At 43.0% G+C, this 25,673-nt stretch overlaps 1 protein-coding gene across 6 annotated transcripts in view; it reads right to left on the bottom strand.

Annotated features, from left to right (window-relative positions):
* Nucleotides 1-25,673, bottom strand: part of FARP2 (FERM, ARH/RhoGEF and pleckstrin domain protein 2) — a 75,819-nt gene that overhangs the window by 14,305 nt on the left and 35,841 nt on the right. For all 6 annotated transcript variants that reach the window (XR_001876646.1, XM_017826258.1, XM_017826259.1 and 3 more), the window contains exons 8-16: nt 22,667-22,814; nt 21,762-21,851; nt 20,535-20,698; nt 20,320-20,388; nt 18,875-18,932; nt 17,957-18,197; nt 6,875-7,053; nt 1,849-1,938; nt 469-602 (exon numbers count right to left, since the gene is read on the bottom strand). Coding sequence is in view for 5 of the 6 variants with exons in the window: in XM_017826258.1 (XP_017681747.1) it covers nt 469-602; nt 1,849-1,938; nt 6,875-7,053; nt 17,957-18,197; nt 18,875-18,932; nt 20,320-20,388; nt 20,535-20,698; nt 21,762-21,851; nt 22,667-22,814 (1,173 nt within the window). In the remaining variant the exon portion in view is untranslated. The remainder of the gene's footprint in view (nt 1-468; nt 603-1,848; nt 1,939-6,874; nt 7,054-17,956; nt 18,198-18,874; nt 18,933-20,319; nt 20,389-20,534; nt 20,699-21,761; nt 21,852-22,666; nt 22,815-25,673) is intronic.

Raw genomic sequence — 25,673 nt, 5'->3', positions numbered from 1 at the left:
ATGCAAAGGTTAAGAGACTAAAAACACGCTCTGTGAAATAAACGGTGCTGCAAGAACTGAACTCTCATCTTAATTACAAAAAATGTTTCCTAGATTTTCAGCTGGAGTTTCATTAACTGGAAGGTGTGGAAAAAAACCACAGACTATCTTTTTGACCTTGTGTTCCTTCTCTTTTCTAAGGCTTGAGAGACACTACCAGGTTATATTAACGATTGGACTTGACAATCTTAAGGGTCTTTTCTTTTACAAAACCCTTGGTCTGATGCACAATTCACATGACTACAGGATATTATACACAAGGCAGAGCTTGAAAAATGGGCTTTGCACAATGCATTTAGTACTTTTTTTATAACTATAATTTAGTAAGTACTTCTCCTTGATTGTATTGATGCAGAAATACCGGGTCAAAGAGCGTTTAAGTCCGGTTTTCACATGAGGATGTAGAAAAAGGTCCCCCTGTTCGCTTACCAGAGTGAGAGCCTTTGTTCAATCTCTTTCAGAAAGCCTCGATGGAACTCATAGATGGGGTCTATGTTGGAGAAGAGCAGTGTCATCAGGCCCTCTGGCATGGCATTCTCCTTGATGACCGCACTGCGGAACCACTGCCAGAAAATCAGAAATTCCCATCAATTTCTCTATTTCGGGAGTTCGTCGTTAGAACAGAAATTCCTGCTCCTGCAGCGATGGGGGAGGAGACAGTATGCACAGGGAAACAGCAGGAAGGAAGGAGAAATATTTAGGGAAGACGTAATTTGTGAAAAATGAAAAGATGGGATTTTTTTTTCCTTGCCAAACATTAGGAAGATGAGACATTTATGGCTGGCTCTGGGCATGAGCGTGTTTCTGAATGCAATGATGGGATGGTTGGTGACAGCTGAGTGACGGTCAGTTACCCCCAGTGGCTGCCCCAGCTGCTGTCACACCACTGCTGTCACTTCCATGCAGACACAACTGCTCCCATACACCTTGGAGCCCTGTGCAAGTTACTCAGCAGCTGGAGACATCTCGTTGCAGGTCACACTCTGCACTTTATCGCTTTCGGTTCCCCGCTTTCTGGCAGGGATGGGGATATTACAAAAATCCTCTGAGGTGGCAGGTGTTCCCCCATCTTTTAGAAGTGCTGGGAAGCCTGTAGGAGGAATTGGAGTGAGATGGTGCTCGCTGAAGATGCAGAGAACACCTCAACTGAAGATGCATGGCATTAAGGGACTCGAGCTTTTCTTTGATGAAATTAAAACAACAGCTTATAGAAATGCAACAGTGGCAGTGCTCAAACATGATGTTCACGAACAAAAAGCTCTTTCAGAAACAAAGCTGGAAACTCACGCTGTCCTCCAAGCCAGGACTCACTTGTCTAGTCTGGGTAAAAGGAAGTGGAAGAAAAAGAAACAAGAAAACAAGACAAACCTCCTCAAACCCCCATATAGGTCCTTGATGCCCTTTGCAACTGCCATCTGCTCTCAGATCCAGAGGGACAAGGACAAAAACTTCCCAAGGAAAACCACTGAACTGATGGTCAGGTTACAAGCAGAGCTGGCAGCTATCACCAAAACTGAATGCAAAACACTTTTAGGCTGTCTCCGTTCACAGCTTTCAGAGCAAAAGTTTGTCTAAGTTATCAGGATGGCACAGGACGGAGCTGCTGGAGCTAAAGACAAAAGTCCAGAGAAGGTATCCACTCTCCCACAGGAGGAGCTATGGAACAAGAAAGGGGACAGCTACTTGGCTATTGAACTATGCTACATGTTAGGAAGAAACTCCAAGTTTTTCCAAACTAACAATTGGGCACGAATGTGCTAAGAAAAGCAAAAAAAAAAAAAATAATTAAAGAAAGTCAAACCCCCTTACCATTGTGATAACTTCCAGGTCCTTTAAATAGGTCCGTTCTGTGGCAAGAATCTCCTTTGCTATGAAGTAGGCCTTGTCGGAGGGGTAGCGCTGGAAGGATACACAGCCATCAACAGACAGTAAAATACACATGCTCTAGTTACTACTGAGCTTGAGCTCAAACCTTACATCCCTCTTGCTGTGTGCAAATGGAGCAGCCCATTACTAACAGGGCACCTCTGTATTCAGTATCACATTCCCAAACAATGACTTTACAGTATTTTTTTAATATTTCGAGATTATTAAAAATTAAGGTTTTATGTCAACTGTCAGAGAATCACAAGGTGGTTTGGGTTGGAAGGGACCTTAAAACCCATTTCATTCCACCCCCTGCCATGGGCAGGGACACCTTCCACTAGACCAGTTGCTCCAAGCCCCATCCAACCCAGCTTTGAACATTTCCATTATATGAACTTCCATTTCAAATCAAGGGAGCACTTTACAAAAATATGGAAACAGTTATTCCAAGGTTCCTAGGTTTTAAACACTTCTCTAACCAAACACAGCACAGCAGATTTGCAACACAGTCCTTTTCCAAAACTATTCTATTTCCACTTGCGGCTTTTACTCAAGTCCTTTGAAGATCCTATTAATTAGCTAAGAAAACAGCAAAATCAAAGGGCAGCAGTTGTTGACTGTATGGTTGCTCCAGGGCTGCTATTTACAGAGAAGACAGAATGGACATGGAAGCATAAAGGAATGAAATGGTAATACTGCAGTTCTGCAGCTGCAACAACCCAAAATCAGAGTTAACCTGAAAACATATATTACTAAAAATCACATAATATTAAGGGTCTAATCCCATTTCAAGCTAAGATACTGTTTTGGCTCCTTAGCTCACCATGCTGTGGCACAGTTTTGTGCCAAACCTATGCCTGGTCAAAATCAGTCACAGCAAACCCACTGAGTTATGTCAAAATTTGGTCTCCCCCATGTCTGCCCCTACTGAGAGCAACACAGCTTTGAAAATTATTTCTTCTGTTTCCTTGTATGTACCTAGTTAATTAAAAATTCTCTTTTTAGAGTTGCTTTCAGATGCCTCCAGTGCTGTCAGAACAGCTACTGAGCTTCCTAATCCTCCAGCTCAATGTTGCTCATGGAGGAGATGTTCTCCTGGTAACCCCTCTATTGGGTCAACCTTAACCACACAGAATTCCTGGATGTATGTGTCCCCAAATAATTCATTTTGAGACAATGTCTAGCCTCTTTTCAGGTTATTTTATGCTAGTTACTGTAGTCCCACACATCAGCCCCCACCCTGGAGGAACCAGAGGACATACTTCAATGTACTTCTACTCGTTCCATAGCCATTCTCTCAACTTTAACCTACCTGTCTCAGGTACACAGTGTCAGGCAAAGTCCTACCTAATCTTGGCTTCAGGTATTGTTTTTTTGTTCTTGGGCTATTTACCTGACTGTGGTGTCATATGCTGTTGAAGCTCAGTGGGCATCCTTCTCAAACAGCCTCTTCTCAAAAGAAAAAACATCGTTTTTACGGCCTCCCTGGAGCTCAAGATGACACGGCTTTTTCATTTCACTTACCAGCTTCAGCAGTTTCGTACATGACAGGAGAGTAGCAGGTATGTTTCTGTGTAACACAGCTCTGTGTACACCTCCTCCTGGACTCTGTACAGGATCCTATAGCACTTCCTTGCAGAAGAAGTGCTTACACACTTACAGAGCACAAAGGCATATGAAATGTGGAAGCATGACTTTTTACATGGGCAGGTAGTGACAGGAAACAAGGGGGAACTTTTTTAAAAACTAAAAACACGCCATGGCCATAACCTGGTACTTCTCATAGCCTGCATGGATCACCTTTTTCATCACCTTTGAGCATTTCTACAGGTTTTCACTTCATTCTCCAGCTAACTTTGTGCAAACTTGGGGCACAGAAGATGCTTTTCTTTTCCCAGGCTTCTTCTCTTCCTTTCTCCCTCCTCCCAATGCATCATCATTTACTCTCAGAAGCTCCTGCTCTTTCCCAATTGCTCCCTGCTGAAATTTAGTGCCCTTAATTTGCTTTTTTTCTGTCTTGCACCAGTCCTAAGTGCCTCCCCTGTGCTGAGTGCTGGCAGCAGCTGCTGGGCAGAACCTGCACCAGAAGCACCGAGAAGTGGAGAGGCTGTCACAGTGCACAGGGGCCCTGCCAAACACCTTCAGTACTGGTCAGGCACTGCAAGAGGAAAGAAAATCAGCTCATGCCTCAAAAAAACGAACCCAAAAACTCTCTGAGAAGGCAGTCTCCTTCCAGAGTCCAAAGAAAATGTTTCTACAACCATAGCAGGCATCAAGGCAAATACCCCCACTTGGAAAAACTGGTGTTTCACCACACCATGTACACACAATCCAACCTGAAAACCTTCAAGGACTCACCACATGCAGCAAGGAGTGGGGAGTTAAAAGCTTGTGGGGAGTGAAGAGCTCTACTGTGAACTTATAAAGGCCAAAATAAAAGGATTACGAGACTAAGAAAGCCTTTCCTGCCTGCCTTGTACCCAGATGACAATGTCACAGAACTAACAAGTCTGGAAATAAACAAATAAATAAATAATAAATAATAATTCCATGCACACAAAAATGTTTAACTTTTCACTTCAAAGACCAGGCTTCAGCAGTGTTAAAAATAACTCTAGGTGGGGGGAACTCCCAAAAAAAGCTCAGTTTCCATGTCCTTTTCAAGTGGGTTGTTACAGTCAACCTCTATTAGAAAAGGAATGCGAAGAAATCTACCAGTAAGATGAAAGAAAACCACAGTGATTTAAAATGTAAGAAAAAAAACCTCATCTTTCTCAATGTTTCAGTACAGCAGCATCATGGCAGCACAGAGCAGAGAGCACACATTGCAAGAGCTGGGGAGTCTGCAGAACACAGCCTGATTAACCAGGTGGAATTACAGCAGCATCACCTTCAAATTAGAGCTCTATTCAGAGAGATCTTTTAAGATTACATTTTTCTTGTACAATAAAGCTCTAAAACTCCTGTGGAATTTAGCTTAGTTCAATTTAAACAATTTGTTTCCACCTGGGTCTGTTTCACTTAAAATGTCTCTGAATGGACAAGGAAGCCTTGGAAGGCTCAGGAGTTAATCAAGCTTAAGATCAATAGAATAAAAAAAGTTCCCTTCTAGGAGTCTCACTTTTATAAATTAGTTTCAGCCTGAATGAGAACACCAGCTGCCAAAACACCAGACTTTGCAAAAAGAGGCAGAAAGGGTTGGGTTCAGCCCTTAAGGCAGCTAACGCATTCACTGCTCATTATTTCCAGGCTACAAGGATAAATGAGAGGAAGTATACTTGAAATAACTACGGAAAGTAAAGGTAGAGCAATCTGCCAAAGCTGTAAACTCCACCTCAAAAAGTCTGAATGAGACAGGGAAGCTGCCAGCTGGGTGAGTTTTCTCCAGTTCAGCTCCCAGTTACGGGTTAAACCTTCCTCTCTCTGGCAAACACTTATTCACACCACGTCCACACCACAGGCGTTTCTCAACAGCATCACACAATCTGAGTCAGTTATCTGGGGTCTCCAGGAAAGGAGTGCCTGGAAGTGCCCAAGGATATGGTGAAGACACCATAGAGTAGGGACCCGTGACCTTCTTCCCTGAGGATCCTGCTCCTGACAGAGGTAGGACAACCAGGACGCTGGATGGGGCAAGCAGAAGAGAAGAGCAGGAGCAAAGAGCACACAAGGTGGTTTCTTCTTTGAGGCTGCACAGAAAACTGTAGATCCCAGTGTGGCCACCGACTCCATATAGAACTGTCTGGACAGTGGAGCCTTCCTTGCACTGTAATGGAAGGTCCTGGATTCTTCTCAAGTACAAAAGAGTCAACAAACCTCCCTGCTAGCCAGCAAGGCAAGGGGAGCAAACAGGCTTCCAGCAAAATGGTCATGGAACTTTACTGTTAGGCAGACTTCTCTATCCTACTGGAGGAAACACAGCAAATCCTGAGCTCTACATGGGGGTGAGGAAAACCCCACATCATGTGGGGAAGTCCTCAGTTAAAGCAACCAGTGCTTACAGGTGGGCAGAGGAAAGCAGCCCATGCACAGAGCAGTACCTAGACATAAGCATGTCCTGAAGACTCAAAGTTGTTCCTGCTTTGAGACTCACTGAACCTGCAAAAGTCAGGAGCACTTTTGCCTCCTTCTTTCCACAAAGTAAGCCTCAAACTTCCACAAAGGCAGAGCACTGTCCACCTCTTTCCGGACAAAAGGGTCAGCCATGGAGAGGAGAGCTTCAACAACACAGCCAGCCCTGCTGACCAAGCCATGGCAGACTGGGTGTGAGAGAATTCACTGCTTGTTGTGACAGCTGAGGCTGAGCTCAGGTCCTTCACAGCTCAAGAGGCACATCTCAGGATGCCTCTAAAGGTCCTGTTATGATCAGGAAGCACAGCCTGAAGGACCAACATACGGTGAGATGGACCAATGAGACCATGACAAGACTGCATGGGAAGGAAGGAACCTAGGAAGGACACACCTTACACATTAACAAACAAGGCTCCCTAAGGAACATTGTATCCAAATCCCTGCTCCTTGAGGATCCACCTGAAAATAAACCATATGACTAAGAGCATCGTCCAGATGCTCCTTGATTTCAGGCAGGCTTGGTGCCGTGACTACCTCCCTGGGCAACCTGCTCCAGGGACCAACCACCCTCTTGGTGAAGAACCTTTCCCTAATGTCCAACCTGAACTCATTTCCATTCTGGGGTACAAAAGGTGGATTTTGAGCACAGTTCCCTGCTAAAAGAGAGGGAGAGGGTCCCAGTGGCGATGCCAAGAAGATACAAGAAGATGCCAGGAGGGCAGTGGGGACTCCTGCCACAACTGTGAGAGACATCCGACCAAACCTTCAGCAGCGGAGTTTTTAACAGTCATCAAACCCATCTGTTCCACCACAAAATAAAACACCATCAGCATTCAGTGCCCAGCAAGCACAGCTCCTCACCTGACACCATCACTTCCCAGCTACATCATGATCTCACCTTCCGTTTCATTTCATCATCCTCTTCTATCCTGGCCCCGCCAGCGTCGCTGAGGACAGGACTCAGCAGAGGGGATGAGCCCTGGGCAGCTGCGTTCAAGTTCACCTGAAAGGCCGGGGTCAAGCCCAGGGGACTCTTCAGCACAAGGGAGGAGAGCTCGGGATGGTCCACGGGGAGGCCTGGGTGGGAAGAGAACAAGAAAATGGAGTGGAAAAAGAGAGAAAATTATTTCAAAGATAGCGCAACTAAGGTGATTACTCACTGTTACAGCAAACCAGAATTGCAATCTCATATTATTTTAAAAAAGGCAAAAGAAAAAGAGCAAAAAGGCATGCAGATCCAAAGACTTCAGTGTATATCTCAAAGCAAAGGAAGTGTTCCCTGAATCCCACAGGTTACACGGCAGCGCAGTAAGGACGGACACTGCTACAACTGCAGTTAAGGGAAGGATAAATTGCTTAGGGTCAAGGAAAAAGTGCTGTTGAGCAGCAACACGGTTCACAACATAGGGTTATACTGCAGGGACCAGAACACAGCTTTCATTTTTCCTTCTCAATACAAGAGTTACTTTTCAACCCAGGGAAAAGCTAGGACAAATCATTCCACAACTCACCACTTCAGACGACAAAGTATGTTAAAAATACATTCAGAAATCAGGGAATCTCCAAAATTTGTCCAATGGAAGAGGAAAACCTCTTGCTATACAGAGAGGGAGCATGCAAGAGAGTTCCTTCCTAGTTCTTCTAATATATGAATAGAATAATCTCAAGAAAATCAATTTTGCAGCACTGAGTATTAACTGGATGGACACAATCCACAGCTAAACCTGTTACAAGCAGGAGCAACAGGTACTGCTTTGCTTTAGATTATTAATAGTCTTTTTAAAAAATATTATTATTATTATTATTATTATTTCATTTGTGGACCTTTTAGAGATTTCTGACACATAAGGCACCATCACAGTGAATTTAAGCCTCCTCTTTTCAGCATGCAGACTCCCCTTGGGGGTTCACAGGGAAAATGACCATTCAAGATCAACTTTTTGAGACCAAACAAAGGTGACAGACACTCCAATTATGCTACACACACAGAATTCCTCCTAACCTCACATATTATTTTTTCTGATCTTCTCTGTGATAAACAGATGAGTTTCCTCAGGTGAGGCAACTAAACAGGTACCAACATTTCAGTATCTCCAGCTCAAACACCCAGCCACGCTCCCAAGCCTCCCCAGCAGGATTTGTCAAGTCACAAGTGCTAAACCACCTGCCCCAAAGGCAAACAGGGAAATCAAGAGCCAACCCTAAACTGCCAACCCATCATTTCCCAGACTACTTAGAAATCATCGCAAAAGGCTTTAAAAAAAAAAAAATCAGTCCCCACGGATATACAGTATTTCCTGACACAGTCACGAGGCACGGGTGCTGCAGAAGGAGTTGAGGGCTTTCGATTCCCAGCTGCTCAGGCTCGGGAAGCACACCCAGGGCGAGGCAGCCCCAGCCTGTAATTCCACATGGACAAACGCAGGAAGCTAAACAGTGCTGCACTCGGTCACCTGGAAGAGATTCAGATCATCCAGGCTGCAGAGTTAACCATTCATACACTAGTCCAGCACTAATTCTGGAGCAGATTTTTGCTTCTGCCTGAGCATTTTCTCCATCCCCACTGCTTTTAATATCACCCCTGGAAAGCAACACTGCCTGGCATTTGTTTTACCTATCCAGAAACAGGAGTTTATTCAAAGTTTGCTTTTACATGCCAGGAATGCTGAAACAACAGCTTCCAAACAAACGAGCTTGCAGGGGAGAGGAGCTTCTTTAAGTTCTTGGAATTTAACATGAAGTAGCAATGAATTCCAGAATCTGTAACTTGAATTGTTTCCAGACAGTCCAAAAGCTCAGATACAGGAGGAGCAAATGGGATGTAACTCGCTCTAAACTCCACTGCTTGCCTGTTTCAGTCAGATTGGTAAGCTGGCTGGTAAACTGATTTCAAATACTGCATCCAAAAGAAAGAACCCCACTGCCTGAAGCCAGAGTGACTGATGGAAATGAGAGACACGTTCACAGAATTCCAGAATGGTTTGGGTTGGAATGGACCTTAAAGATCATCCAGCTCCACCCCCCTGCCATAGGCAGGGACACCTTCCACTAGCCCAGGTTGCTCCAAGCCCCGTCCAACCTGGCCTTGGACACTTCCAGGGATGGGGCAGCCACAGCTTCTCTGGGCAACCTGTGCCAGGGCCTCCCCACCCTCACAGGGAAGAATTTACTCCTCATATCCCATCTGAAACTACCCTCCTTCAGCGTAAGGCCATTCCCCCTTGTCCTGTCACTTCCCAAATTTGCCTTTTCTAGAAAATACTATAAAAATGTCACAGAGCAGCTTGGGTTAGCTTTTTTGGCTAACATTTGTTTAGTTAAATGTTTGATAAATGCTCAGTTTGATAGTGTGTCTTGGCAGATGACATTACAGGTGAGGACTGTAATTTTCATTCTCATAATCCAAGTCTTCTTCACCAGAGCAGCACAGAGGGACTTCAGGCAAGCAGATAGGATGTACAGCAATTCCTTATTCTCCAGGGGAAGGATGGTAAAGGGAGAAGCCATTTCAACAGCTGTTCAATGTAGAAAACTCCTAATTAGGTAGAAATATTGATGCAAAGATCAAAACATGCGAATGATTCCCTCTGACATCAAACCCTGGTGCTCTGAGGTCTTCCCTTCCCCGCAGGCAGCATCCTCCAGATACATGAAAAGGGATTATTCTTTCAGAGGAATGTTTCCATGTTTCGGTGTTCTGCATGAATAGAAATTTGTTTTCTACAAGTAAGTCACACAAACACCTCAAACTGGTGTTCGTAAGTGCTGTGAGCAGGAGCCAGGGCTTCCATGGGACGACGTGGGGATTCAGTGCTGCAGCCCAGACCCTCAGACACGGCTGCATTCTGCACACAACAAACTTCTGCTTCCACACCACATACAAATGCACTTAAGGCAACATCCAAAAATGCATCAGCTCGGTGTAATATTCATACTCAAAGATCTTTAAGAATACTAATACCTCTTAGTTTCACTATGTAGTTAGAAAGACACATCCTTAAGCAAACAAACCAAGTTTCGTAAAAAGACCAACATGCATGTAATTGAAATAAAAAATAAAAAACAATCAATAAAGCATTGCAAAAGCACTGTAGTTTGCATGAGCACAGCTACAGACTTGGGTGAGGATGCTGGCCTTTGCCACAGCTACTCAGTAATATTAGTTATGTAGAAGCAGGCTGCATTTGGTTTCCACTGAGGTAACAAGCAGAATGATAATAAGCTTTGGCATCACTTCCCAGTTATTTCTTCAATCTAAATTCAATCCCTATGCAGAAAGCCAGATTTGAATGCACAGGCTGGCCAAAACAAAATGTAAGCATAGATTCCATAAGCTTTACGCCTGGATGCTTAAAATAATTCAAAGACAGACAACTACAACAGTATCCCAGTAATACAGAGCATTATGGGATGGACAAAAGCTATGTGAGGGTCAAATGTCACCAACGGCTCCTTATCAAATGGAGTGCCTCTTGCATTTCACGGAAAACAACTTTATTATTATATCATGGTTATTACTACTACTTCAAACAGACGAGATTGTTTTTAGGCTAACACCCTGCAGAGGCTGACTGGAAGATGATGGGAGCCCACTCAGAGCCCCTCTTCTGCCCAATGCCCTGCTGAACCCATTGCATGCACAGACCAAAGGATTATTTCCAGAGTGAAGTCATCAGCAAGCTGACGCCCCACAAGTGAAATCCTGGAAAACACCCTATCTTCCTTATTTCAAAATATCACAACTAACAGATTTTCCCCCTGCAAATCTTTCCTTTAAAAAGATGAGGGATAGTTGAGAGAGAGAGAGAGAGAGCTTATTTCAAAATATCACAACTAACAGATTTTCCCCCTGCAAATCTTTCCTTTAAAAAGATGAGGGATAGTTGAGAGAGAGAGAGAGAGAGAGAGAGAATCTTGAAAATTATCTAAGAGCCTAAAAACCTACTTAAGAGACCTTAAATCCAAAGATCTCTTTCTTACAGGTACAGATCACATTAAATGTTAAGGCAGGTTTATAGCACTTGGCACGTGCCCCAGTGCAACTGTAGGTACCTGTGAAGCCACATCTACACGTGGTACCGTTGCAGAGTCTGAAGGTTGGTCCCAGTTTTATGGTCACACCCAGGACCTGAAACAACCGCCCTTCTTCTGCCACCTTTCCCCCCTTGATTGCAGGAAAAGAGAATTTACCTAAACATTGGTCACGGACTCCTGCAGGAGAACTTTCCACCTAGAAAACATGCAATTGCCTCCACATGCTATGTTTGCAATAAAGGACAAACTTCCAATAAAAACAGATATACAGGAGAGAGTTCGAGGGACATACCCAGTTTAAAAGAAATGGTCTCCACAATAAATGTAATTCCCACAAAGAAATCTGAACTTTCAGTCTCATTTGTATGCCAAGCAAAAGGTCTGCACAAACCAGGAATTTGAAACCCACACACTAGTGTCTGCCCCAGCTGTGCTCTACTTTCAGTGAAGGGGTATGGGGAGAAAACTGTCTGGAGAAAGCTGGGAAGAGAACTCTAAGATGCCTTGGCTAGGAGAACAAATATTTATTCTATTTCAAAGACAAGGGTAACGAAAATAAAGCTAAAAAGCCCATGTTGTCATTTATATCAAAGTTTTCCTTGTTTTATTGCATAAACAATTAAAATTACGAATTAGTACAAATCTGTGGTTTCATAATTGGCAATCTGAACAGACACAAAGATACTCAAACCCCAACATATAATTCAATAAACATTTACCGTATAAAAGATGAAAGTTCAAGAGATCAGTTAAGAAATTCCAGCTCTCTTTGTTTTAATGTAATCCTTTCCTGGTAAGAGTAGCACCTATGGAACTGGGGAGTCCCTCTAACCAAGGCACACGTACCCCTGCATGTAACAAATGGGAATTTTGCGTTTCGAGCAACAGCGGAATGTTGTGACTTTGGAAAACGTACAGCAACACCTTCCCACAGACCAGGTTCCATTCACCACGCTCCAAATTTGAACCTCCAAAGCTCCAGCTCACCTGCTGGACTAATCCTATAAGAGCTCACAAGCAGGTAATAAATTAAGTGGATTTTGTGATGCGTTTGAAACTGTAAAATTCTCCCCATCTTCATACAGCGAATGTATATGTACAGCCATACATATACACACTGCATTTGTGACCAGTGAGGTGTAAGAGCTCCTGAAAATGACAGGCAATGACAGCTAAAGGACTACACTGAGAACTGTGATTATACTCGTTCATTCCATCAGCACTGAGTAACTATGGCTTAGAACATTTTGCAAAATGACAATAATGGGAATGACTTATCGACAGGTTTGCACCAAAAAGCATAAAATTATAATAACTTTTATTAGTGTCTTTGCAAAATCTTACCCTTACCAAGACTTGCAACTAAACAAAAAACTACCACCACCAAAAAAAAACCCCAAACAAAAACAACCCAACACCAAACCATAACCAAGCCACTAACAAAATAAAACAAAAATCCTTTAAACAAAATCGCCTATGACCACAACACAAATAAACACAGGAAAAAGGAGAGCAATACTTGGTATTATCCAGATTATCCAGCAACTCTGAAATTCACTGGAAAATAAAGTGAAAGGTGAGAGTAGATCAATATATCGCCCTATTCCATCCTAAGATAAAATATGGTAAGTCCTGGGAATATATAGCATGTATTACTTTACTAATGAATGAGTACTTTAAAATTACAAAGTCTACACACAATAGATAACACAGGTTAGTAATTTCACCAAAGCTTAACCAGATGATGGATAGGTCAGAGAATATTCCACGACCCATGTTTTGTGCAAATTAAGTTTCACTAACTGCACAGATGACAATCGAAAATGCTCTGATGTAGTGCTTTACACTTAATAAATGTATTTAAGCATAGAAACGTTGTAAGTTTACACACAGAGGAGTACAGGTGCAGATTAAATTACTCACTCGAGACACGCATTTTGGTGCCTTTTAGTCACACTGCAATGTGCAGTTGAGCACTGCAGAGCTAAGCCCAGCAGCCTAACTCATTGGGAAAAGCCACTGGTATTAACATGCTTCCTGCAGCTGCATGTGTTTGCTAAAACAGAACAGAGAGATGTGGAAGGATGGAAAACAGCCCTGCTTCCACAGGAAAACTCCCTGAGGAGTAGGAGCGATGGCTCCAGTACCCTCCTTTTGCTGAGCCATCGCTGCAACAGCTGCTGGGTGCACTGTGCGGAGCAGGGGAACGAACCTGGAAACCCCTGTGGTTCTCCTACTGGAAAAACACAGCCCTAAAACCTGTGCTAGACTAGAAATGTACGTACCTGTGTATGTCCCCCCCCAGCCTCCTGCAGAGGGGGGTCAGAAAGCAGACGTGAAAGAACGTACCTGCAGAGCTGGGTGTCGGGGGCAGGGGGGGCGACCACTCACTGGGCCCTGGACTCGTGACATTTACACCTAGGCTTTATCTGCTCTACCACAGCTCCTCAAATGCTTTCTTCTTGCATGGGATACTTGACAAAGATCTTCTCATTTTTTTCTAAGTCACCTCCCCTGTTTTCCACGCACGTGGTTCCTGCGGCAGCGGTCACTGCTCAGGGCTCTGCAAGGCTCCTGGCTCTCGGTGAGGTGGTTGGCACAGACACCGCCACACCTGCCAGCTCACTACTCACCTTCGTGAAAGGAAAACTTGTGTGTCCAGGAAACAAACAGAAATCAGTACCAGGAACTAAATTTTTAGTATCGACGTTGTGAAAAGAAAATCACGGAAACCACAGGGAATAATGCTGAGAGCTCAGCGGCGTCGGCAGGACGCGGGACACACCACGCTGCCTCGCGGTTCACCAGCTCCCTCACACTGCTCAAAGACAAACGAAGGGGACAGAGCAGGGAAAGCCATTCCTTCTCTCACCTTCTCCTGCCATCTCAGGAGACAGTCAGTGGAGAAGAGGATGCCTGGCATGGCTCCACTGCATTGAAATAACCCACACATGGTGTTCAAGCTCCCTGCAAAGGTTGGAACCATCCCATTCCCTTGAGGGCGGCTGGTTTTTCTTTTCATCTCTACTGGAAAGTGACTCTGAACCTATCCCTCTGAAGGAAATGATGAAGAACCTTTGCTCACAGCTTTCTTGCTATAATAAAAACTCTAATCACAAACTAAATTTTCTACTCTTTTGTGTCTGTCTGGGAAACCATGAACAAAAAAACACAGCTCACTATGCAAAGATATCCTCAGAAGCCATATGGCTTTGGAAATCAAGAGAAGCATAGAAGGAAACCAGGACAGCTCTATGCTGTCAGTCAGCCAGAGCACATACAGGACTACCAGGGGCACAGCAGCAGCTCTGAACTCTCACTCTAACTAAAACCTTCATCTAAAAATATCTGTAGCAGGGTCAAAGCTCCCCTTGCTCTGTCCTCACCTGTGGATCCACATAGCCTGCCCTAAGCTAAAGGATTGAGATTCTAGTCACTTCCATTCCTTCAGAAAAACAAAAGGGGCACTACACTAAGACTCTTATTAGTTTCTTTAAAAAAAAAAATCCCTGAGATTTGAAACAGCCAATAAAAGATCTGCACCATTGCAAAATACAAGAAGAAAAACATTGAAGATGCCTTTTCAAACTAACTGTGATGCAAGAAAGAGAATTAGGAAGCCTGTCCATCGAAAATACAGGCAGCTTTCTCCTAAGATCTTCTGAAAACCAAGAGAATTTAGTTGGATTTATTCCCATATTAAGCAATTCTAACACATTTAGAGGGAACGCTTGTGACTGGGGCACAGGACATGAAACAGCGGCAGACAAAGTTATATGAAATAGCTGAATCCTGATTATTTTTTTAATAGATCCAAGAAACTAACAGCCTTTCTCTTTATCTATATATTTGTCCCTGATGCTGCCACCTGTTAGAGAGTTTGCAGACAGAATTCTGTCTTTTTTCTGGTTTCTTTTTCTTCCTTACTAGTTCATTGTGAGAGGAAATCAGACGAAGCACCTAAAAACATACTTAAAGGCACCAGCTTTGGACACCACTACAGACCTCCTCCAAGTCCTATTTTGAAATGTCACACCACACATGCAGGACATCATCTCCACAGGCCTGAATAAAGTCACACAAAGAGCCAGAACACACATTCAACAGGAGAGAAATACAAGTAACATACAGTACTTATAAACGACAAAAAGAGCAAACTGCTGTACATTCTGGGAGGTCTGAGCTAATACTTTGTTCTAAAAGTGCTTTGGCTTTCTGTACCACTGGCAAAGCAGACAGGTTTCTCGTGGGACAACAGAGACTTCACTAAAACACAGTAAGTCAAGTGAGATAAAAGCAAGTGCTGTGCAGAATAATCGCATCTTGGTAAAACTAAGTTGGAAGAAATAGGTGACTAAAGGAGGTTTCACCTCCTCGTGTCCTGCCACATGTTGAGAAAAATTCTATTAAAGTTTTAGTTATCAGAATTTTGAGAAATAATAGTACTTTTTAAATGTTTGAGTAAACAATTAAGGTCTTTAACTGATATCAGTAATATTGAGCATAAAGGTATGATTGTAACTAATTTGCTTATTTTGGAGGCGTTGACTGTGTTAGCACTGCACTCTCTCTGCAAAGGACTGAAAACTGGGCAGAGGGGAACCCCAAAAACAAACGACTGAAGGAGATGATGCACAAGATTTGGGTCAGGTGTAATGGATTTCACATTCTTGCTTGTACAAAAGCAGAATACTCTAAAAACTGCTATTACGAGCCGAAGCTCAGGTTGGACTCTCTGATCTCGGAGGTCTTTTCCAACCTGTGATTCTGTGATTCCGTAATGTCACTACCCCAAACCACGGCAGTTAGGAAGGACATTTCACAACTTTTGCTGTTTTGCCTCAATAAATGTTGCTAAACTAGATGTGACCAGTTCAGTAACTGTCTTTTCAATTACGCTTTCAAACTTATAGGTCAAGTTTCACATCAAAGTCACCCGCCTAAAAGAATTTATAAAAGCCCTGAAGCTCTAACTGTCGTCTCCAGTATTCACCCCTCCTAACAACTCAATTTCTCAGAAAATTTTATATTTTTCTGAATACAGCCCATATCTTAAAGAAGAAGTTAAAGCTATCACCGGGTTTACCACTAGCTGTCCTCCACAGATACAAATTAATTCAGAAAAGTGTCCTGTAAGTATTTTTATGCAGAGTGACTAAATAACGAGAAAGAAGGTGAGACAAAATGCGATGGGGATTCAGTGCTTTTATAGTCTCTGTATATCTCCAAACTGCTGCAAAATGTTTGCTGCTGGACTGCTGAAGGCACTTGGAGGTCAGCAAATATGATTGTCTTCACAAGAAGTTTGGTTGTGTACACATTCTCTCTTCCCAACTACCACCCAGGCTATTTGTTCTTCGAAGCATACCACAGACATGTTGCATAGGTTGACATTTTAAAACTGTCCTTCAGAGATGATTTGAAGAGTGTTCTTTTTTTTGATTGTGGAAACAAAAAACAAAATGTGGATCTTGCTACAGGGCTGGAAAATGGGCAATTTAGTGGAAGCAGCTGCTGGTTAATAAGCATGTGCAAAAGTGACTGTTTTATGCAGGTGTTGCAGGAACAGCATATATCAGACTCTTACAGATATGTTTTTAGCCAAAGAAATCCTTCAGTATACTGTAAGTTGTGATGTCTGCATGAGCCAGTAGACACTTAAGTTCTTTGAAATCAGTGGGTTTTCCTAAATGCAGTATTTTCCAACATTGTAGCCTATTATAACCTGCTCTTGATGCAGTGTGATGCATGGAAACACAGCACCACGGCCTGGATGCCTTGAGGGAAACTGAAGAGGTATATGAATTAACAAAAAAAAAAAAGAAAAAATTAACTACATTATGTGATTTAAAATCCAGCCACTGGATTGGGGTTTTCTTTCCTAAAGCAACCGATCACACCCTTTTGACTTCCAAGTCTGAACAGCACAGAGGGATCGATCACAAAAATCAAGACTCGCGACTGATGTGTGACTTCTCTGTCCAGTCTTCTTGCGCGAGGTTTTTTAAATTGTTCTGAAAGTCAAAACCGAAGTTATCCCCAGTGGCTTGAGCAAAAGGGTTACTAAAGAAAAGATTTACATCCAGAGGCGCAGCAGTTCCGGAGTCCCAGGAGTCCGTGTCCGTGCTGCTGGAGTCTTCCGTGGTGGTGGGTGGATAGCTCAGCTGCTCCAGTTGGTCAATAATGTCCGTGAACTGGAAGGCTGAGCTGGACTCGGAGCGCACTGAATAGGCAGGGAAGTTCACCATGGAGCTGGCCTCGGAATGGTTGGCAGAGCCATAGGCATGCAGGGAGGACGTTCCGTTCAGCGGCAAGTTATTGAGGGAGCTGCTCTCGGAGCGGTTGTTGATGAGGGAACTCGTTTCAGAGGGGCTCAGGAGGCTTTGCATTCTGCTCGCTTGGGCCTTCACCTCAAACAGCTCTGAGGTGTCCGATGGCCTCTCGTTGCCGTTGAAATCACTCCCTTCTTCAAATTCAAACTCCTCTTCCATATTCATATCCACAGCTTCAGTTGAGTACCTGTCGGGGCTGGACTGAGCAGAGACTGTGTTTTGCTGGAGGGCATCTGTAGTTAAACGAGGTGACTCCGACATACACTTGGAAAACTCAGAACCCTTTAACTCTAACCCACTGTACACATAGGAAAATGCCTCAGAGCCCCCAGCAAAAAAGGACATTTCTGCTGGGTCATCATCAATAAACTCCTCTGACACCTGTAACTGTGCATTTGTCAGTGTGAAAAGAGGGGCACCCCGGCTGCCGTGCTGCTGCTCCTTTTCGGCAATGAATACACCTGCGGTAAAGTCATCCTCATCATTGTCATTTTTACAACCAGCAACCCTGCTCTCCTTACTACTCCTCTCTATGTCTACATCTACACCACAATCACTCTCAACAACAGGACAAGACAGGTTACAGTTTCCTTCAACACTACCAAACCCAACACCTTGGAGCATGGGAGATCCGGGTTGCTGCATCAGATTCCTCCCCGCTTCTTCCGCTGGTGCTGCAGTGGTTTTGTCTGGAATCCTTGTGTATGGTGCTCGGGGGTCCAAGGAGGAAGGGCCGGATTCAGTAAAGATGGGCAGGACAGGAGCAGGACTGGCTGAGGAGCGAACCGAGGAAAAGGGAGCAGCTGTCGAGGCAGGAGACCCTGGGGTTCTCAAGCCCTCAGTGAATGGGACACTCTACGAGGGGAAAAAAAGCAGAAACACAACAGATAAAAAGATTTTTGTAATACATAAAAACAACTGAAACATCCAGTTACACACAGATGCAGAAGGAATATGTGCTTCAGAGGAGCTCACTTTACAGCAAACAAAACACTGCACAGAAGCTGATCCAGCAGCCCCCGGAAGAAACAAGGTCTGTTTTCTTTAATTCTGGTAACTGGATGGAAAATTAAATCCGTGTACTTTACAGCCTCTGCTGAACAAGCATCCACAAGGAAAAATAACAAAATGACAGTGAAATTCCGTGATGCTTCCTTAACCTCTCCCACGTAACACAAGTGCATTCGGTGAAATGCTTGTTTCTTGCCGTGGTCTGCAGAAGGCATCTACACAATGAACTCGAGACTGCCAGAGAGTATCTGGAGACAAACTAATCCTCTGAAATAATAACATACTAGAAAGCTTGACATTTCCTTTTCAGTTCGGCTGAACTTTGAAAAGCAAAATACTACTCACTTTACACTCCATTGGCTACAACTATCAAACCAGTCACACCCACAAAAAGAACTGCGAAGCAGGGATGAAGACCAAACAGTGAAAGCAATTCTGGAGGGTTGACTCCCTCACCATCACCTCAGAAAGCTGTTTGTCCATGCCCCTGACCACAACACCAAGAGCACTGCAGAACTGACCTGTTTTGGCACATCTGTGTTGGAGGTGCGAGTGGATGCTCTGACCTTGCTGTGCCTCCTGTGGGACAGAGCAGCCTGTGAGCATCCAAGACATGAACCAGCCTCCTCCCTTCCCCAGTCACCCACTGCCATTCCAGTAGCCAACAGGCACGTCTCAAGCTCTATTTTACTGTGTTTTGTTAAAAGCTAGTTCAAGATTTAAAAAGGTCAAAAGAGTTGTAAATTAAGCGATGCAGGAGCAAGAAACATACAAAAAATAGAATAAAGCAAGACCCAGATCATTCGTAGAATCACAGAATCATTCAGGTTGGAAAAGACCTCTAAGATCATCAAGTTCAACTGCTCCCCCAGCACTGCCAAGCCCAGTACTGAGTCGTGTTCCCAAGTGTCCCATCTCCACGTTTTTTGAACATCTCCAGGGATGGTGACTCCACCACTGTGCTGGGCACCCTGTGCCAGAGCCTGACCACCCGTTCAGTGAAGAAGTTTTCCCTAATATGGAACCTAAACCTCCCCTGGCACAACTTGAGGCCATTTCCTCTCGTCCTGTCACTTGTTACCTGGGAGAAGAGACCAACCCCAACAAACTTGGCTACACTCAGGGAGTTGTTGACAGGTGGGTGTCAGTCCCTTGTTACCATTTCCTTTGACATCAGAATAAACATCTACAAAGAATGGCTTCAGAACCATAACGAGTTAACACGCAATAATTTTACAGATTTTTACAAATTCAGTCAATCATATAAAATTCTGTATGTTAGACCCCAGAAAGCGGTATCTTGCATTACACTCATGGTTAGATTCATTCTATGTCAATAATTAACTAGAAAATCAATTTTTCATATAGAAAAGGAGGTCAGCTGGAGTCTGAGACATAAAAAATATTTATTAATACTAGATTAATGCAAACTTTTAAAAATTCCTAATAAGTCCCTATACTCTTTCAGATGAAAGACTAGGAGGAGTTTCCCACATGCAGACAGGACAGCTTTCAGTGTCTAGTAAGGAAATGACAATTTTATAATAAAAACGCACATTCTTAATTTATATATTTGTATGTTTAGAAACAAATGAGTATTTAAGGCGATGGTTTCATATTTGCAGATCCCAAGTTCAATTATGAGCTCTGCCACTGGCTGCTTGCACAGCTACAGTAGCACACAGACTCAGTAATGTCAGGGAATCTTCAATACATGCTGAACTTTCAGATGGCTAAGCCACACATTGTCCACAGACATCAATATATTATACTGAAACTTTCCTAAGCTTCTTAAATCATCACAACATGATAACTTTTTTACATTTAGCTCAGCTACTTTGAGAGAAACCTTAGTAACTGAGAATGTCCATGCCTCCAAGCAGCATTTAAAACACCAAAATTTAGCCAATAGGGGCACTGTGAAAGTCCCAGCTACATTTCACCTTACAAAGCTCTTTGATCTCACCTTTCATATGGGGTTCTCTTCATCCCACTGTCCTTAATATAATCCACTAGTTGCTTCTGTGTTCGTCCACTGTGAACCCACAAAAGTACAAACGTTATCAAACACAGGGGATGAGCATCAGAGGTGGAATGACTTCAGAATACTTCTTCCTTTTGATCTCACTTTCTAAGACATAATGAGTTCAGCTTTAAGGAATCTGTTCTGTTTCTCCCTACCTGTATCTGAACGATGACCCTCTGGTGAAGAACACTGCTTTAGCCTTTGGCTTTGGCTGATCAAAGAGCCTAAAGAACGTGTGATACTCAACACAGATTTTCCAGAAGTTTTTACACTCATCCCTACTTCCCAAAAGAAACTCCAACGTATCTTGATACGGGCCCTGGGAAAAAAACACAGAAGTTAAGTAGCACATAAAATGACAACGAGGAGTAAAGGAGAGAACAAATGGGTGCAAACAAAAAGGCTGAACTCCAGTGAGATGCAGGATTTTGCTAAGTCACTTCTCATATGCCTTAAAGCATAGGAGTGATTCTGATGGTAGTCAAAAACCATTTAATAGCTTTCAAAAATATTCGCTTACCTTGAAACTGTAAAAGTGTTTAAAATGCACTTGGCTTTAGAAACATGCTCAACATAACCCACCTTTAGAAATTCCAAAGAAATTAAAATATGTAAGTGAAATAGTAGCAATTTTAAAATACTTCTCTCACTTTCTGAGATTTAGACAAGACTAGAAAATACTGCATATGTCAGAGTACAGTTATCACATGAAATTTCTGAGGGTCATTACTGCCAGGTAGACACTGTGTCCTGCTTCAGGTGTCCTTGATAAATGTAATTATATTATGTTCAAAGGTGGGTTTTGCCCCTTTTCTAATATAAATTAATATAAATTAATCTAGTCATGCAGTGTGGAAGCAACAACAACTCTGATGACATCTGCAATCAAAAACATCTACTGTAAATCAGCCAAGCATGAAAAATAACACTTCTGCTATACAGATGCATACAAAAGATAAAGCAAGAGTAATCACACCACTCTTAAAATTAAGCTCCAACAATACAATCTCAGCCACCTACTCCCTCCTGAGGTGTAACACGTTATTCTCATTTGAATCAAGAAACTAGATGTAACTTTTTCAGAGTAGAAGTACAGAGACAGGATGCACCAAATACTTGAGTTTAGTAATTTTTTTCTGTCTTACATTTATGCATGTGTATGCCTATGTTAAGGGTAAGCTGAGGCTTAACACAAAACCTAAAGATCTAAGGTGACAGCTGTGAGGTGAGAAAGGAAAGATTTATACTCGAATGATGAAGGGAAGCCTGCCCTGCTGAGGCTGTTTTATAAAATCACAAACCCTAGGAATGTTCATAATAAAATGAAGCATAGCTATTTTTTTCAACTGACCAGTCTATATTACAGAAAAACTTGCACAGACCTCTGGGTGGAGCTTAATAAGGAATCTTTTCCTCTTGAAGCTCAGTTTACGGACTTTGGACCAGTTGAAGGTATTGATTTTCGTGTTACCCTGAATTAAAATGAGAACAGTTAAAAGTTGGCAAAAGTTTCAGAAGGGTGGAATAACAAACACAATTCTGTTGCAGTTATATAGACATGTGCATGTAGACACCTTCCCCACCCCAGTACATTCTGCTGTATTTTTAGTTCTGGTGACAATATTCCCTTAAACAAGAAAGAGGTCACCAAGGAGTCTGCAAGGAATTGCAGGACTGCATGATGCACCTCCAAAAAGAAGCTTCCCCACAGTAACCAAAGAACAGGTAAAACACAAAACAAATGGAAAAAGAGTGCCCAAAGGGAAGTATTTTAGTAGATCAGCTGCCTCTGTGTTTTGGTGAGAGGAAAACAATATAACCACATTCATAAACAGGACTCTGAGCACTGAGTCACTTATTTAACACAACAAACACAGTAACACTAACTGGTCCAATCACTTCAATCAATCAGCACTTCTACACACTAAGAGCAATGGTATCCTGGCAAAAATACACTGGAACATTGAAAGAAGGGAAACCGACCTAAAATTCCAGGCTGACAAACCTGTCCCAGGGCTGCACCAAAGGAACTGAATTGATGATGTTCCCTGATCACACATCTAACTCTCACACAAAACCCCTCTACTTCACCCCCACTGTCGGCTGTGATGCTCTCTGCTCTGCATCAGCAAGAACAAACTGCATCAGACAATATTTTGGGGACTTAAATGACACTCCTTGACCATAAAACGTGCTAAATTTTGAAGTGGTCAGAGACACCTGATATTAAAATGAGAGACTTACTCCAAGACATGCTAAAGGACAGACTCTGCCCTCCCCACTGTACCTGGAACACCAGCACACCCATGTGTGAAACTGCCAGGTTGATTTTGGTGCCCTCACGGTCGGAGGCGAGGTGGAATCTGATGCCATACATCTCCAGTTTCCGGGCAATTTCAAGCACTTGAAAGTCGGATTCAGCTGGAGTTTGACCCCTACAAAGAGGGAGAAAAATAAAGTTTTAAGAGCAATGACACACTGAAAGTTCTGTAAGAGGAGTTCTGTATGACACAGATGATGACCAACCTCAAATGCATCCCAAGACAGATGCTAAAACAGATGTTAACCAGCTCAGAGCTTTTTCATTTTAGAAACTACGAAGTTGAACAAATCCAGGTTCAATCCACTATGCTCTTTCTTCTGCTTGCTTGTGTACACATTAGCATTAACCAGATAAGAAGTGAGAGCTGGCAGAGCTGCATAGCCAGCACAACAGAAACAAAGCAAATATTGCAACAGAATGACCCATTTCAGGCCAGGTTTTGGGACCACAAAATTATTACTACCTGGTACAGCAGATTCCCCCAGTCTTCAGCTGGATAATTACCTCCATGCCAAGGAATCTAGAGAAGGATCTTTAAAATGAAACCTCATCTGCTGTGGAAATTACACTGAAAACAGGAGGAAGCTGTACACAAAAGGGAGCAACTGCTCTACGAGAGCACACGACGTCCAAAACAGCAACACAGAGACTGTTCAAGACTCTGGCACACACCCATCAAAGATTCAGCCCTCACTGACTGCTCCCCAAGCTGGCTGATGTCACAGATATTTTGTTCTCCTGCGTGAAAACAGTCCTTTTTTTTCCCCTCACCCCCCCCCAGTTTTTCTCCATGACAGGGAGTGTATTGTATTGTAGTCCATTTTTCAGCTCGTACAAGACTTTTTCCCATAAGTCAAACCACTCTCTATCAGTTCAGGGGTCCTGACAAGGGGTTTAGGATCCTCCATGAACATATGCTGCCATGGAAATGAAGGGGTTCTTAGAATCATAGAATCACAAAATCATTATGTCTGGAAAAGACCTCCAAGATGATCAAGTCCAACCGTTGCTACTGATGGTGCCCCAGTGACACCACAAAGCAAAAAAGTCCTTATCAGAAACACAAGCCTGTTGCCCAAGGAGGTCTCTGAACTACACATCCTGCAAGACAACACTGCTGTCCAGTTTTAGGTACAAATACAGTCCAGGAGAATCAGGTAAAGCAGGAGACCCTTCTCCTGTGCCTATCCCATGGAAACCCCACCTGCAGTGCTGTGTCAACTTCTGGGGCCCCCCAACATCAGTAGAACGTGGAGCTGCTGGAGCAAGACCAGAGGAGGTCAAGGAGATGCTCCGAGGGCTGGGCAGAAGACCCTCTGCTATGGAGACAGGCTGTGGGTGTCCAGAGAAGGCTCTGGGGAGACCTCACTGCAGCCTTTCAGGACTTAAAGAGGGCTCATAGAAAAGAGGGAGGGGGACTTTTTGCATGGGTAGATAGTGACAGCACAAAGGGGAACGGTTTTAAACTAAAAGAGAAGAGATTTAGAGTAGATGTTAACAAACTCTTTACTCAGAGAGGCCCTGGCACAGGTTGCCCAGAGAAGCTGTGGCTGCCCCTGGATCCCTGGGAAGTGTTCAAGGTCAGGTTGGATGGGGCTTGGAGCAACCTGGGATAGTGGAAGGTGTCCCTGCCCATGGCAGGAGGTGGAACAAGATGATCTTTAAGGTCTCTTCCAATCCAAATCAGGCTGTGATTCTATGAAACACCACCAGCACAGACCTGCAGAGGCACTCAGAGTGGTGAGGCTATTTCAGCCACAGCCACATAAATTAATAATCATTACTGACAATGATTAGAAATAATAAATACCAAATTACTTCCAGGCAAGTGCTGCATGAGCAAGTTCATGTTTGTGCAAGTTCACTAGGATAAATGTAATGACAGAAGGAAGACACAGGTGATAAAAATTTATTATTATTCTATTTACAACCAAGCAGTGCTGAAACCAGATTAGATTCCTACACACACAGACTAAGCCAAATTTTAAAACCTCTGTTTGCCAAGAAACGGCCTTCCTTCCATAAATCTTCCTTTCATTTCACTAAAACAGCTGATAAACTACTTTTAGCATTACCTATTTTTGTGTACTATGGAGTGCCAACCACAACATCAGTACTAAATAAATTCTCCTGCTCTTCCTAACTTGCCTTTCTAGTCATGCTCCTTAAAAACACCTTCTTCTATTTACCTACAGTCATGTGATAGATTAAACAACAGTTTAGCTCCACACAGATTTTTTTAAAATATAGAGAATATTGAAGTGAACGATTATCACATTTGAATTTATCTGAACCAGGGATGATGGCAATATATATTAACTCTATGTAGGAACTGTCTCTACAGTTCAGAGTTCAATTATGAAACTTACTTAGCATGCTAGGGTTTTTAAAATGGAAGTTGTTAGAAAAAACAGTGCTTCTTTGATGTTCAGTAAAATGTTCCTTAGGGTGAAACACACACATACACAAAATGCCCAGAGAAAGCCTGAATGCACACACATCTGACAACAGGATTTCAGCAGTGTTCTGTTGCCTTATTCATTCACAAGGGGAAAAACAAGAATCTAAGACACTGCAACAGGAAATCCCACATTTATTTGCCAACTGCAGAAGGCAGGGATTCGGTGACATTCCTAAGTTTACAAGTTCAGCCCATAATCCACCCTTATCCAAACGTCAATATTTGTGACCATGTATGTATAAAGGGATTGCAAAGAACACACACAGAGGAACAAAAACCTGATTTCAAATGAAAAAAGAAACGTCAAACTACAGAGAGAGCCTTGTAGCTGCATTTCTAGCAGTGCTACTGTTATGTGTACTAGTTATGCCCAAGAGCTTCAACTGGCAAAGCAGATTTCTCCTCCCCTCACTGAAATGAGTAAGTGCTTTTAATACCAGCTTTAAGTGCTGTTTCCATTTCTACCACAGATTCCTTAACTGCGTCATAAAAGCAGGAGTACCATGGTTC

Source organism: Lepidothrix coronata, unplaced genomic scaffold, assembly GCF_001604755.1.
Source record: "Lepidothrix coronata isolate B3197 unplaced genomic scaffold, Lepidothrix_coronata-1.0 Scaffold125, whole genome shotgun sequence".
Taxonomy (NCBI): Eukaryota; Metazoa; Chordata; class Aves; order Passeriformes; family Pipridae; genus Lepidothrix; species Lepidothrix coronata.
This window is presented reverse-complemented; position numbering and strand designations above follow the sequence as displayed.